The sequence below is a fragment of the Bombina bombina genome, chromosome 3, assembly GCF_027579735.1.
Source record: "Bombina bombina isolate aBomBom1 chromosome 3, aBomBom1.pri, whole genome shotgun sequence".
Classification (NCBI taxonomy): domain Eukaryota; kingdom Metazoa; phylum Chordata; class Amphibia; order Anura; family Bombinatoridae; genus Bombina; species Bombina bombina.
In genome coordinates, this window is record NC_069501.1 from 956,093,707 (window position 1) to 956,110,053 (window position 16,347).

General features: G+C 36.2%; 1 protein-coding gene and 1 non-coding gene across 2 annotated transcripts; both read right to left on the reverse strand.

The window, feature by feature from the left end:
* Positions 1-8,872: 8,872 nt before the first annotated feature.
* On the reverse strand, positions 8,873-15,372 carry TPT1 (tumor protein, translationally-controlled 1). Its single transcript, XM_053707996.1, has 6 exons — positions 15,216-15,372; positions 12,354-12,427; positions 11,303-11,490; positions 10,358-10,463; positions 10,020-10,136; positions 8,873-9,480 (listed from the first exon to the last, which is right to left on the reverse strand). The coding sequence occupies exons 1-6, from the start codon at positions 15,241-15,243 to the stop codon at positions 9,478-9,480; spliced, it is 516 nt and encodes a 171-aa protein (XP_053563971.1). The 5' UTR covers positions 15,244-15,372; the 3' UTR covers positions 8,873-9,477.
* LOC128654769 (small nucleolar RNA SNORA31) lies at positions 9,551-9,681 on the reverse strand. Its single transcript, XR_008401496.1, has one exon. It is a non-coding gene; the product is annotated as a small nucleolar RNA SNORA31 (small nucleolar RNA).
* Positions 15,373-16,347: the final 975 nt, after the last annotated feature.

Sequence of the window (16,347 nt, forward strand, 5' to 3'; positions counted from 1 at the left end):
TGAATTTCTTTATGTATCTTCTCCAGTTATCCCGATTTTCCATCACCTCCCCAAGGATCATAAATACTTGGAGGATGTAAAAGGCAGACCCATTGTGTCTGGGATTGGCTTTTTGTTTGAGAACCTTTCAGGCTGGGTTGAGTCCCTTCTGCAGTCCATCATTTTCCAGTTGCCATCATATTTAAAGGACACTACTCACTTACTTACAAGTTTAGATCAAGTTACTTGGAATGAACACTTTACTTGGCATCAATGATAGTGATACAGTGAACATATGTATCTTGTAACTTGTAAAGATATAGAGCACTTACAGCTTATAACACAGCCTGTTACAAATTCTGGAGTCATCAACACAAAAACTAGATGCAGAAATTAACTCTATTTTACAGAGTAATGTATCGGATGTTGAAAAAATAAAAAGATATAAAGGAAGACTGGCCATTGGCTAGTCTGAATTTGTAGGAGTCTTAACCTATATATTCTTGCTCATGCCTTATTCACCTTGTCTATGTTTTCTTTACATTTCCTGGTTTCCGTTTCCAGTTTTCATTGGCGGTTTGAAGTTGGTTGTTTCGATTCGAACAAGACCGCATGGAATCGAAGGTGGTCAAATCGAAACAAAGGTGGTCTGGTCGAGTCGAAGTTTGGTCGAATTCTTTTTGAATTAGCCACACTGAGTAAGTTTGGATAAAGGTTTTATTATTGGGCTTTTTTCTGTACCACCTTTTCACTACTGGAGGGTCAATACAGTTGGATTGGTTAAAGGTAAATTTTACAAAAAACTTTGTTTGATTTACAATTTGTCAGCGCCTCATTCATCACGTCTAGATTTAACTCCTTGATTCCTTCAGAGGAATTCTTGCTTTGGTATGCTTCAGTTGATCAGGCTATCCAATATATTATCAGTGCAGGTGAAGGTGCTTGGCTTTCTAAAGCTGATATTTCTGATGCTTTTAAATTTCTACCCATCTTACCTTACTTCTGGCAATGGCATGGTATTCGATGGAGAGGGTTTTATTATTTTAACCCCTTAACGACACATGTCGTACAGGGTACGTCACACACAAACTGGTCTTTAAAGACCAGAGACGTACCCTCCCTGTGCGACATTAGGGTTTAAAGCGTCTGGAAGCGACCCTGATCGCTTCCAGACGCTTTGAAGGTATTGCCGTGATGCCTCGATATTGAGGCATCTCTGCAATACCTTTTTCCCCCAAGACCGATGCAGAGAGAGCCACTCTGTGGCCCTCTCTGCACCGGTAGCGATGGGCTCGATCGTTGGTGGGTGAGAGCAACTGCAGGGAGGCGGGTGGGCGGCCCATCGCTACCCGGCATCCGGTTCCTGAATGTGCACGCCAGGTGCCGGGAGCGCGGGGGGCCTGCAGGGAGTGTGTGCGCGCGATTGTGCAACAACCACTGCCATCAATGAGTGCAGAGTGGGAGATGAATAATCAAAGGGATCTGGGAGAGGGAGGGGGTATTGAGGAGGGGCAGCTACACTACAGAAAAATGTAAATTACATTAAAAAAAAACTTTTTTGGGAGGCAAATTGGGTACTGGCAGACAGCTGCCAGTACTCAAGATGGCAGCAAATAGGTAGTGGGCGAGGGTTATAGAGCTGTTTGGGTGTGTTTTTTTCCATTTTTTCCTCATATTTTATAAAATAAATTATGGTAAATCATAAGATATGATGAAAATAATGGTATCTTTTGAAAGTCCATTTAATGGCGAGAAAAACGGTATATATAGGCTGACCATATTGCCGCTTTAAAAAGGGACACATATGAAAAATACATGTGTCAGGGCTGTTTTCAGGGCTCTTTACAGAAATGTTTTGTATAAGAACCCTGACATATGTATTTTTCATATGTGTCCCTTCTTAAAGCGGCAATATGGTCAGCCTAGGTATATAATATGTGTGGGTACAGTAAATGTGTAAGAGGAAAATTACAGCTAAACGCAAACACCGCAGAAATGTAAAAATAGCCGTGGTCCTTAAGGGAAAGAAACTGAAAAATGGCCTTGTCCTTAAGGGGTTTATACTAAACTTACTTTTGGTTCCAAAAGTAGCCCTTGGTTGTTTGATATTTTTGCTCAGGCACCTCTTTGAATTCTTAGTTATATGATTCACTGTCAGACACTCATGATTTTCTACTTATTGAAAGTGCTTCTCAGGCTTCCTGCTGATCTATGGAAACTTTTGTTAGTTTTTTCTGATCTCAAGGTTCCAGTAGCAGCCAATAAAGTTGAGGGTTCCGCTACAATACTTTTCTAGGTATTAGGTTAGTCTAACAGTCCATGCAGGCTATTTTGTCATCCGAGAAGTTAGGATTAGAGATCATATTCATGAATTTATGGCCTCTCAAGTTTGTACCAGGAAACAGCTTCAGTCACTGTTGGGTATGCTTAAAGGGACACTGAACCCAATGTTTTTCTTTCATGATTCAGATAGAGCATGCAATTTTAAGCAACTTTCTAATTTACTCCTATTATCAATTTTTTTTGTTCAAGACAATGGACAGCACCTTTTTATTGGTGGATGAATTTATCCACCAATCAGCAAGGACAACCCAGGTTGTTAACCAAAAATGGGCCGGCATCTAAACTTACATTTCAAATAAAGATACCAAGAGAATAAAAAAAATTGATAATATGAGTAAATTAGAAAGTTGATTAAAATGTCATGCTCTATCTGAATCACGAAAGAAAAAATTTGGGTTCAGTGTCCCTTTAATTTTGCTATGAGAATTATTCCCCAAGGGAGGTCTTTCATTTCAAGGCTCTTGACTCTGCTTCCTTTGGCCCTTGACTCTGATTCTTGTGCCAAACTTGATTCTGCTGCCTTATCTGATTTACATATGTGGGACAAGTTTCTCCAATGTTGAAATGGCATATCCATGTTCATTCCGGCAGTTTCGAATGCTTCTCCAAAAGTAATTACGGATGCTGCAGCCCCCACAGGCTATACTGCTATTTTTGGCACTCATTGGCTGGCAGGGCCTTGGCCAGATGATGTACTGTTAATACACAGGTTTTCTCAGACTTCTTAATTTTTTGAGATTTATCTCATAGTTGCTGCTGCTCAGGTTTGGGGTCATCAGTGGACTGGCCATACCATAGTGTACTCTACAGACAATCAGGATACTTCTGACATTATTAACAAGGGTAGGTCCAGTTCATTACTTATGTCCTTTCTACGTAGGCTCATTTGGTTGTCCCTCCAGTACAATTGATAACACAGCTGCTGATGCTTTGTCTCTATTTAATTTCCCCTTGTTCTTTCAGCAGATTCGAGATGCAGATGACAGAGCCACTTCTGTCCCTCATCACTTGTTAACTATGGACTAAATACTTACTGGCATCACGCAGTCACTTTAACAAATGATTCCTTGTCATCTAACACTATGAAGAGATAATACGGCTTGGAATATTTTCAAGTTGTTCTAGACTTCATATCCTAATTTAGACTATAGTAATATTCAATATATGTTGTTTTTTGTGGCCTACTGCCACTCAGTTAAAACTTTCTCAGAATACCGTTAAACTGTATTTAGCAGGTATTCAACATTTCCTAGCTTTGTTGTACCCTGATAGACCCTCCTTGTTTATAGCGCATTCTATCAAAGCTATTTTAAAAAGGAATTCAGAAAAGTAGCTCCCCTATAAGGCTTCCAATTACTGGAGAGATTTTCCGTAACTTATCTGGTCTATTGTCCAAATCTCCTTTTGGTTTGTTACTTAGTCTCTAAAAGCGGCCATTGGTCTTTTATGTTTTTTTTGAGACCAGGTAAATTCACGTATACTGGTAATAAGTCCTGTGTGGTCCTCAGACAGATTCCCTGACCATTAGGGTCTGCATCTGGATTCCTGTAAGACGCATCAGACAGGGGCTTGCATTGACGTTCATATTTTAAGACCAATAACTCTTGGTGCTCGATAGCTGCCTTGGACCAGCTCATGTTTCAGCTGTCAGGTAGACCTAGGGATGGCCCACTCTTACCTTATGCTCCCTTTACGTCAACTCAGTTTATTAAAGGGACACTGAACCCAATTTTTTTCTTTCGTGATGAGATAGAGCATGCAATTTTAAGCAACTTTCTAATTTACTCCTATTATCAAATTTTCTTCATTCTCTTGGTATCTTTATTTGCAAAGTTTAAGTTTAGATGCTGGCCCATTTTGCCGATTGGTGGATAAATTCCCCCACCAATAAACAAGTGCTGACAAGGGTACTGAGCCAAAAATCGGCTGGCTCATTAGCTTAGATGCCTTCTTTTTCAAATAAAGATAGCAAGAGAAGAAAAATTAATAGGAGTAAATTAGAAAATTGCATTGCTCTATCTGAATCACAAAATAAAAAAAATTGGGTTCAGTGTCCCTTTAAAGATTGTTGCATACTTTTAGTAAATCTAGGTCCTAACCTTCGCCATTCCTTTAGAATAGGAGCTGCATCAGCAGCTTTTTGACATGGGGTCCCTGTTCACATAAGCAAGAGGTTAGGACATGGAATTCATCTTGTTTTGCAAAATGTTGTCCTGATCCACAAGTTGAAATGTCTTCTCTTTTTTAGTTAACTCTGTTGTAATATTGAATAAACATTTACCTTCATCCTACTTTGTCTCTTTTTGCACCCTTTTAGGCATACTGACCATGTGATTACAGCACACCTCAGGTCAATTTCTTGTTGCACATCGTTACAATACAGTAAGGCTCTGAGTTCAAGTAAGAAGGCTGGCCATTGCTTATGTCTTTCACCTCATTTATGTTTTCTTTACGTTTCTCCCACCTGCCCATCCCTTTATTCTTTTTCTCTCATTCACTTTTTTGGGTATGCCCCTTTTTGGCACTAACCACTACGGCTCAGGTCACTTTGTCGTTGCTCATTGTCATATTACAGTAAGACTCCAAGTACAAATGACTGTTGCAGAAATACTTGGCAAGTACAAAACAGCGTGAATAGAATAAAAGAGAAACTTTGTTAATGCCTCCTGGCAGTAATGTATTGTAGGTTTTGTGCTGCCAACTCCAAATCATACCAGCAAAGGGGAGTTCCAGCCTACAAATTATTAATAATTCATGGCAGAGCCCATGACGTTTCAGTCCTACAATCATGCCAGCACCTATACAAACTTTGTTGTCTTTTATACCCTAAACAGGTACAGAAATTCTACTTCCTGTGACAGATCACCATTAGACTAATAAGGTATACCAAAGCGCCAACTATACGAAGGCTGGGTCTGGACCTAATGCAATATTATCAAACGATTACAATAAACAATTTATTGAGTACACAATAAGTTAAAAACATGGATCCATGTATAAACAATCAAATTTATTCAACAATAATAGCTAAATGAATAGTTAAAACAAATAGTTATGTAACAGATATGGCATTTAAAATTGTGCAAACATTGCTCTTAAAAAATATTCCTAAAAAATTCCAAATTAAGTATAAGGCTCACAACAAAAATTCAACTTTGTGTTTACCACATACACACAATAAGTGAAATATATTAATCAGTTATATAATATTATCTAACCAATAATGTTCTCGATTCTATGCAATGCTCCTAAATATTGCCAATAGTGACTAATGTGTAAGGCTCAGAGTAAGACCTTTAACTGTGTGTTTAACACATACGCATTGTCAATTAAAAAATATTGTGACCGCAATAAGCCAATGTTAAAAATGTGTATCAAAAAAGTTGTGTACAAAAATTATTAATGGTCAAAAAATAGGTTGATCTTCAAAAAAACATGAATTAAGAACAAAGATTGTGAAAAATGAAAAACCAAAAATTTACAAAAACATTGTGGTGTGTTCAAATAATAACTTTATGGCACGGTCGGGCCGGGCTGTGACTATACAGCTGGCCCGATGCGCTGACTTAAAAAAACAGACCCGCTCAGCAGAGAGCGGGTCTGTAAAAGCGGCATATTTTTTAAATATTAAAAGGGAAAAAAAGGCTGTTATATAATTCTGCACTATGTGCAGAATTATATAAAAATGTTTAGGTTTACTGTCCCTTTAAGGATTATTGTTTTTTCCTAAAGAGACACAACTTATAATTTATTGTTGGATTATTTTTTCTATTAAGTTTTCACTGTTGGACTATTATTTACATTTATATAAGTTACTATTTGAACACATCAATGTTTTTGTAAATTTTTGGTTTTTCATAATCTTTGTTCTTAATTCACGTTTGAAGATCAACCTATTTTTTTTGACCATTAATAATTTTTGTACACAACTTTTTTGATACACATTTTTTACATTGGCTTATTGCTGTCACAATATTTACTTGACAATGCGTATGTGTTAAACACACCGTTAAAGGTCTTACTCTGAGCCTTACACATTAGTCACTATTGGCAATATTTAGGAGCATTGCATAGAATCGAGAACATTATTGTTAGATATTATATAACTAATATATTTCACCTATTATGTGTATGTGGTTGACACAAAGTTGAATTTTTGTTGTGAGCCTTATACTTAATTTTGATTTTTTTTAGGAATATTTTTTAAGACAATGTTTGCACAATTTTAAATGCCATATCTGCTATTTAACTATTTGTTTTAACTATTCATTTAGCTATTATTGCTGTATAAATTTGTGTATGTGGTAAACACAAAGTTGAATTTCTGTTGTGAGCCTTATACTAAATTTTGAATTTTTTAGGAATATTTTTAAGAGCAATGTTTGCACAATTTTAAATGCTATATCTGTTACATAACTATTTGTTTTAACTATTCATTTAGCTATTATTGTTGTATAAATTTGATTGTTTATACATGGATCCATGTTTTTAACTTATTGTGTACTCAAATTGTTTATTGTAATAGTTTGATAATATTGCATTAGGTCCAGACCCAGCCTTCGAATAGTTGGCGCTTTGGTATACCTTATTAGTTTCATCTTTCCATTTTGACAACTAGGTGTCAAATTATCAAAGCCAGATGTCTTATTTAGTAGGCGCTAGGTGTACTCCACTATCAACAGATCACCATTAGGATGTTTTCTAAATGACATCCTTTATTAAAATGTGTATGTATAAAAACTTAACCCCTTAATGACCACAATGTACCCTGTATGTCACTGGTCGTTAAGGGTTTTTTCAGGACATAATAGCACAAGTCTAGCAAGAACACGCTATTAATGCCCTCCCTCTAGCAGGCTCTGTGGAATAGAGCAGTCTCAACGCTGGTGGCAAGACCGCGCTATAAAATAATCAAGTCCCAAAAAAAGGCCAGTGACATACAGGGTACGTCGCTGGTCCTTAAGGGGTTAATTAAAAACTATTATGGCTAAAAGAATTTTTAAATTTAAAAAAAAAATAAAAAATTCTGTAATCCAACATTTCCATGTATAAGTAAAAAAGATAGATCAAAATCATTGTTACAATCTTTAGAAACCATTGGCCCAAGTTAATAAATCCAGTACACTGCTGACTTTTGAAAAGGTGTTCTCCATCTCCACCCTCTTTTAGGGCACTTGAAATCTTAATTGGCCAATAGTTTCCTGCTGATAGAAAGTTAGAGACCGGGATCTCAATTTTGCATCTGATATTTGATTTGTAATGTTATCCTCTAAACGCTTCACCAATATAAATTAAAAGGTCATGGGCATTTAATAAAATTATATCATATACTCCAGACAGTAGAAGCAACGATGCCAGTGCTGGTAAAAGCATGAGTGCAATTCCTGTAATACTTTAATATGGTTTTATCTGGTGATCAATCACTATACAGGGATTTACATAAATTAGACTGTCCGCACACAATGAACACTGAAAAATCAAGTGTCAAGTTTTCTATCACAAAAAAAAAAAAAAAAAAAGTTACATATTCTGAAGTTATTCTAAAATTCTAACTTTTTTTAAAAAGCCATGAGTTAGTCTTACTGAATAGTAAACGTGTGCATTCAGAATACTCTGTTAGGATCCAAAGATGAAGGCAGCAACTCGTGGCATTCGCTCTTGAGCCCGATTTATTCTATTGAAAGTGCAACACCAGGAACCAGAACTTCCACACAAAAAAAATCTGGCTCCAAAGAGCCAAATGCTAAGATCAGCCACCTTCGAATCTGAAGGAAGGATTCAAATACATCTACTGAATAGTGATTTAAATGTAAAAATGTGTGTGGAAGTCACAAAACAGATTCTACTATTCAATAACCTCTACAATTCATATTACTTTCCATTATTCTAAGGATGTCGTTTCCAGGGTGCCCCAATTATTAAGAATGAGTCCACTACAGCTTCCAAATTAGTTACTAAAAGCCATTGTATTAGCATTTCTCAACCCTTTGAAAGTTTTTGGTAGATATATCAGACATCAAATCACTTCCATGTGATAAGTGCAAGCAGATTTATTAATGCTACTCCCCCATGAAAGTTTAGAGATTGTCCCTTTAAGTGTAAGCCAGCAGAACAAGTGATTAGAATATTAAACACTCAAGTCAAAATTCAGATGGCACATGCAATTTTAAACAACTTTCCAATTCACTTATATTATCTAATTTACTTAATTTTAGTGGCATCCTTTGTTGAAGAAGCAACAATGCATGATTGGGAGCTAGTTAACACACTGGGCAAGCCAAGAACATGAAGCATATATGTGCAGCCAACAATCAGCAGCTCCTGAGTACCTAGGTATCCTTTCAACAAAGGATACCAAAAGAACAAAACAAATTTACATAGACAGGAAAAGTTGTTTAAAAACACAAGCTGTTTCTGAATCATGAAAGAAAAAAAAAAGAAAAAAAGTGGGTTTCATGACACCTTAACGTCCTTGCAACCAAGTACACAGGGTTTCCAATTAAGCTGCAAGGGAGGGGGGGAAAAAAAAAAAACACATTGCACAACAGAAGAGTTTTGAGATTTTATTTTAGAGGGTCATATTTCTCTTTAAAAGAAAGATCCCTTCATGATGAGGGGGAAAAACCTGTTTGAGCAGGCAACAGTCATTTTAATCCTCTATCAGTTGGCGCTAACAGCATGATCCCCCTCCAAAAGCGAGAAGTACATGGAACAGCTAGAACTGGCTGCTGAGAAGGCAAATTGTAAGAGTGTAGTAATTGAAAATCCAGGGGTTATTTCCTTTATATATGTGAAGGTTGTCCATAACAGAAGGTCCACATCCTTGTGCACGTTTAGTACAGTCATAATGAGCAGGGTATTTATGTGCAAACCAACTTAAACCCAGGTTATACCCTTAGAATTAACATTCCCAGGAGACACCAAACCAAGAGGCACTGCCTTTCAGTGGGTTACAATGAATTTTATTTCACAATGACAAGTGGGTACATAAATTTAAAAAATGTCCCCATTGCAATTATTTAGGAGCCAAAAAACAAACGAATGAAGCCCAATGGAGTCAGTCCAGATGCAGTGTCTTTGAAACTTTGCCCAATCCTGCTGTTTTATGGATGAAAAGCGGAAGAAATCTGCTATAAATGGCGATTCCAAGGTTGGTTACTGCAAAGAAAAATAAGAAAAATAAGAAAAAAAAAAGTTAGCCTTAAGAACTCAAGTTTTGTTGGGAAGGATTTGTCTTTCTCAGTTCAATCTGGAAAGTCACTGAACGAGACTGACAGAAAGCACAAGAAATTTCTCTTTTGCATCTGAGTGCAAACCAAGAAGCAACCATGGGAGCTTATGGTCTATCAGTAGATGCTTATGAAACTGCATGTAGTAAGGGGGGTATAAAATTTAAAAAAAAAAAAAATAAAAAAAAATTCTACGCTAGCCATTGCTAGACACTATGGGCAGCTTTATTGAATAGCAAAGTTGGCAAATTTTGAACCCCATTATCTCTGAATACTTGTGCGCTTAGACAAGTACAGATGGAAACAATAGTAAAAAAATAAAAAAAATAAAAGTACATTGTTACAAATATGGCAAAAAAAAATACTCTGCGGGAAATTTCCCTCATGTCTATTCATTATAAAATATCAGCTTTATATTTAAAAAAAAAAAAAAAAATTATATAAAGTGATACACCAAAACCAACTTACACATTTTTCAATTTCCAAGCCATCCTTGAAGAATGTTAAGTAGGGAGTAACTCCATCCTCACGGAAGTCTAGCAAAGCCACCATACCATCTGGGTTCATGCTCTCACTCATATAAAACTGGAAACAGGGGAGATACAAGTTATATTTTCAAGAACTCAGTTTGATTAATCAATAATGGATGAAGAATACAAGCCTATGTAGATTCTTTACAACAATTAGTGTTTACTACAAGGCATCTAGTCAAAGGACTAGTAATTTCTAAAGGAGTTTGCATCACTATTTATAAAGTGTTGCAAACAACTGTTATTTTAACTAGAGTAAGAATATCAACAAGTTACCTGATAGTTAGTGAAGTTGCCAAGGATGGCCTTTATTTTCTCTGCAGCTCCTGACATGAAGGGTTTTACTCTCTCTGGATTAGATTCTTCAAGTTTGTCTTTGATGCTAAAGAAAATCAGTGTATGTGTTACAGAACTTTCTAAGTAGTTCAGACAGGATTTAACATCTGACAGTTTTTCAAAATGTTCAATCTTATAAGGCATATACTAGTTTATTAAATTGGCATTGCACAGTTCTGTTTTAGAGCACCACACCATTGAGTTTGTCTTCTTAAAGGGACATTCTGGTCAAAATTTAAATGCACATGTATGAATTACACCTTTGAATAGAAAAAATGTGCAATATACATGTATCGGCAAAAATGCTTCTTGTAAAAAGGTATCCCTTAGAGTTAATTTTTCTCTGCACGTGCATGTAAGGTATAGCTAAATATTCTCAGAGAACCAGCATTTTAAATACTGCGGCTGCTCAGAGAGGCAGTGGTGCATGTATCATGACTATTAAATTGAGTAATTACCAGAGGATTCAAATTAGGCTCTGAGCAAGTGCACAATGCATGCTTTTGAAACAGATAGTTCTGTATTAGCAACAATGCGTCTAATAAAAGCTATCAAAAAATGCTTCAATGTGAATTATAATTGTGGATGTTATTTCCCTTTAAAAATTAGTAAAAATTCAATTGTGAGGCATTGCAATAGCCGCAATGTCTGCAAACACTGAACAGATATGCTTTCTTTACAGTATCCAACAAATAAATTTGCATTTTAGCTTCTTTGACAGAGGACAAAAGCTAAAACCTAACAAGCTATTTAACACTTGTTCCTTAAAATGAAGCCAAACTGTTGAATAGTGGTTGATCGGTCTCTGAGCCAAGTTACACTGTGGTGGTGAACACTGCCTGGACTTGCATATCTGGGGTTACAAAACTTAAATGGTCTACTTACGCTTTCATGTAGCCCTTAATATATCGTTTGTAAGATTCCTTGGTGAAGCCAGTTTCCACAAGCTTGTGGTTCAACACTATGTCAACGCCAGTGACTGTTGTTGAGTCCGTCCCTTCATCTGGGGTCTCGGAAGATGCATTTCCACCAATAAGGGCAGCGTCAATTTCGCCTTCTGTTCTGGTAACCATCTAAATAAAAGAGGTACCAATTAACTTTCATCCTGACTTAGTTTTTTTTTTTTTTTTTTTTTTTTTTAAACAGTACTGTCCCTTTCAACGTAATATCTTTACAATTACTTGTTACATCAGCTACAAGTTTTAAAACTTAGGGAAATTTCATCTTTAGGTATAGTTTTGTATATGAAAAAAAAAAAAAAATATGTTACTGCCAATTGGAACCACAACCCATTAAATGGGTTGAGCTAGCAGGGAAATCAGACCTGCTTTTCTGTCAATTTACCGAAGTCACCAGATAGAGCAATGGAAAACTAACATTATAGTGCCTGTCACAAGCACCAACTGGGAGCATTATTGTATCTAAAGAGAGTCTGTAACCAGTAATTAAAGGGACACTAGATTAAAAATGGAACGTTTATGATTCAGATAGAGCAAATTTAAGAGACTTTCTAATTAACTTCCATTATCAAATTTTGAGCACTATTTCTCTGCACATTTTCAGAGAAACCAGCTCCTACAAAGCATGTACACATGTTAATTTGTATACTATTCTGATTAGCTGAAGGTTGTCACAGTACACAATGTGCCAGCGAAAAGAAAAATCTGTCAAAACAAAATAATCTACTGCTTGTTTGAAATTCAAACCAAGTTATTGCATGGTTTTATTATGCACTTTTAAATTATGCAATTATATTGTATTTAATGGACCTTTAAGTTACAATAGGAAATACCTGTTGCAAATTATAAAGTAAAGAATCAATACTACACTCCAGTATGTAAAAATATTGGAATATATATATATATATATATATATATATATATATATATATATATATATATAAATAAATAAATAAATAAATAAAAAGGCGACTCACCTTGCCATCAACTTCGAAACACAACCCACCACAGCTTTCTTTGATTTTATAAATGTCGGAGAACATTTCATCGTCTAAGAATAAAAAAATATATATTTTACATACATGGACTTCCACAGGCAGCTAAGAGAAATATTGAGGAGCAAAAGCATTTAAAGAGAGACAATGCGGACCGAGTACAAGATTATTAAAAAAAAAAAAAAGCTTTAATTATACAAAATAGTAACATTAAAGTGAATGTAAATTTTCACGAACGAAAGCAGTTTCTAAAAATACTATTAAAAACAGGGGCAGTTTCATTCATGAAAGTTTACATTGTACCTTCAAAAAAAACAGCTGCAGTCTACACCAGAAAATTTATTGTTTTAAAAGATAGATAATCCCTTTATTACCCATTCCCTAGTGTTGCATAACCAACAGTTATAATACATGTTTTACCTCTGTGATTACCTTGTATGTAAACCTCTGCAAACTGCCCCTTATTTCAGTTCTTTTGACAGACTTGCATTTTAGCCAATCAGTGCGGGCTCCTAGGTAACTCCACGTGCATGAGCAGTGTTATCTATATGAAAACACATGAACTAACAACCTCTAGTGGTGAAAATCTTTCAAAATGCCCTGAGCTAAGAGGCAGCCCTCAAGGGCTTAGAAATTAGTATACGAACCCCTCCTAGATTTAGCTTTCAACTAAGAATACCAAAGGAATAAAGAAAAATTGGTGAAAGTAGTAAATTGGGAAATTTGCTAAAATTACATTCTCTATCTGAATAATGAAAGTTTGTTTTGGATTAGACTGTCCCTTTAAATACATCCCTTTTATTCCTTTCAAGCTTGGAACATCGGAGCAGCGATTCCCACGCACCCAGTTCGTCTCGTCAGAAATTATGAATCCGGCTTCCTCCAATCACGGTTTAGCCTTGGGTAATGTTTGCGGAGAAGCCGTTATTGGAGGAAGCTAGATTTGTCATTTCTGACCTAAGGGAATTGCTGCTCTGGTGTCCCAAGCTCGAAAGGAATAAAAGGTATTTTTTTTTTTAATGGCTGCAATGTAAATTTTCATTAAAGGGACAGTCTACCATAGAATTGTTATGGTTTTAAAAAGACATATAATCCCTTTATTACCCATTCCCCAGTTTTGCACAACTAACAGTTATATTAATATACTATATTATATTAATAATTTATACTAGACTGTCTCTTTAAATAAAATGCCCCTGTTTTTAATAGTGTTTTTAAAAACAGGGCTTTCATTCGTGAAAATTTACATTCACTTTAAAGAGAATGGAAATGTACTGTTGCACCTTTAAAGTGCCATTTTAATTATTTTAGTATAGATACACACATTAGCCACCAAAAGAGCTGTGAAGTTCTCAGCCATCAATGAACAGTACATACATATCCTGCTTAAAGGGACATTGTACACAAGACTTTGCACAAATGTTTTGTAGATCTATTTATAAAGCCCATTTGGCCTTGTTTTTGTAAAAATTTAGTTTTGCTTATTTTTAAATAACATTGTGCTTATTTTCAGACTCCTAACCAAGCCACAAAGCTTTAGATGTATAGACACATTAGATCACTTGTTTGTATAATGGATCTTTTCATATGCAGGGGGGAGGGTCTACTACCGGCCCCTTTCAGTGAGTATCCCAGATTTACCTTAACAGTGAATAATTGGAAGTTTATTTTTTTTTTAAACAAAAAGGTTATATACTGGATTCTTATATCAGTATCTGTGCATATTCTTTATAGTAGTGTTTATTACATGCAGTTAAACGAAAATTTGTGTATGCTGACAATTTAAAAGCAAAATGAACGGTCTGGATTTAATGTGTGTGTATAGAAAGGAAAAAAAAAAAGTCTTAATTGTTTAAGTTTTGATCAGGAAATTGCCAATACAAATTTGAATGTAATAGTCAATTTTGTTCCATCTAAAATGGATTTTTATATATATATATATATATATATATATATATATATATATATATATATATATATATATATATATATATATATATATATATATATATATATATATACATACACACACACACACAATTTTAGAATCGTACTTCCGGTTAGCTTAAAGGATACAATCACTTTAGAGCGGTAATATAAAAGTTATACAAAAGAAAATACTGCTATGCTGATAGGTGAACATTTTTCAGGAACGCAAGTTATTTTCACATCCAATGGACTGAAATGCTAAATTTAACTATGACAGCAATAGCAATTCAATGCATACAAGGCTGAGTATTCCGGGAGGTGAGGGGTTAAATCGCTATAATAAAAAAAAATATGAAAGCACGAGAGTCTCCACCCAAACGCCCTTCTCTAGTTCCGGTGGTGACGCATTAACAGGGTGCGGGAAACTTGACGTCACAATAGCTCTAAAACCGGTGTAATTGGTCAGTAACGCATTGCACAACTCTTAGAAAAACCCTTGTAGCAGACAGTATAAGATATCGCTTGGACAGAAGATTACACTGCCGAAACTTGCAGCTGCTCTGGCAGTTAGAGGGTTAATAATAATTTCGCTCAGGAAGGCCCCATCAGACTATTCAACCTCACCCCTTCCGCCATGCAGCCTTTTGTACACCCTCACCAGCTAAAATGGCACATACCTCCGCAACCTGCACGAGAACTTTCCAGAAGCTCGCACAGGCAAGAAAACTATGGCGTGAGGCCGACCATCCGATCAGTGTAAATTCTAAGTAATATATATATTACACACAATACACTTCCGTCTACTGCAACGAGACGCCACATTAGCCAACTATAAACTGAGTATATTCATTTTACTTTATCTATACATTTTATACGCGAACAGCGCTTCCACCTTCACAGATAAGTTCTACTTACTGGTGAGAATGTCCTTGTAGATGATCATTTTGGCGGTTTAAGTGTCGGGGACCCCGGAGCAGTCTGTTCTGTGCTCAGCGCCGACAGATGGTGGGCAGAGAAAAAGGAACGAGTCAGCGCCTCACTCTGCTCATATAGACGCGGCGCGGTCACAGTGACGTCATTACCCCTGCGCAGACACAAGGGAAGCCCCGGGCTTGCAACGCTAGTGAAAGGGGGGAGGATTGGAAGTGTGACCACTGTGGTCAGTAACTGGGTGGTATCAACTACAAATACGTCTCTTCACAACAAGCGACTGCAACGCCCTCTTTGGTCGGAGTGTGCTTTTCTTCCTTATAGATCATAAAGTGTACAACATGTAATAAATACACAGCTTCACCGTAGCAACTCGGTGAAGATCGTTTGATGTTTTTAATTGCGCTGCAAAATGGGATACTACTATAGCAATAGAATGAAGTTACTTGACATTTTACTTAGCTGTGCACTTTCACAGAGTTTAAGAGTTGTGTGTTTAGACATCAGTTTTTAGTAAGTAAAATGCATTGTAAAGTATTAAAAAAAATACTATAACTGTTTTCTAACGTGTACATACTTTCTCATACAAGTTTTTTTTAACGTTTCATATTCTGACGTGAGATGTACATGTTTTATAATTTTTCTTTTTAACACGTTTGGTATTATAAATGGCAAAACAATCGGCTAGATTATGAGTTGTGCGTTAGGGTAAAAAAGCAGCGTTAGGTCCTAACGCTGCTTTTTTATGCCCGCTGGTATTACGAGTCTTGCAGGTATAGGTGTACCGCACACTTCTTTGGCCTTACCGCAAAACGACTTACATAAACTTCGTAAAGTCTTTTTTCAATGGGACTTCCATAGCGCCGGTATTACGAGTCTGTCCTGGGAGGCCAAAAAGTGAGCGGTACACCCTACCCCGTCAAGAGTCCTAACGCATTTAAAAGTCAGTAGTTAAGAGTTTTATGGTACAACGCCGTAACATAAAACTCATAACTAAAGTGCTAAAAAGTACACTAACACCCATAAACTACCTATTGACCCCTAAACCGAGGCCCTCCCGCATCGCAAATACTAAAATACAATTTTTAACCCCTAATCCGCCGCTCCGGACACTGCC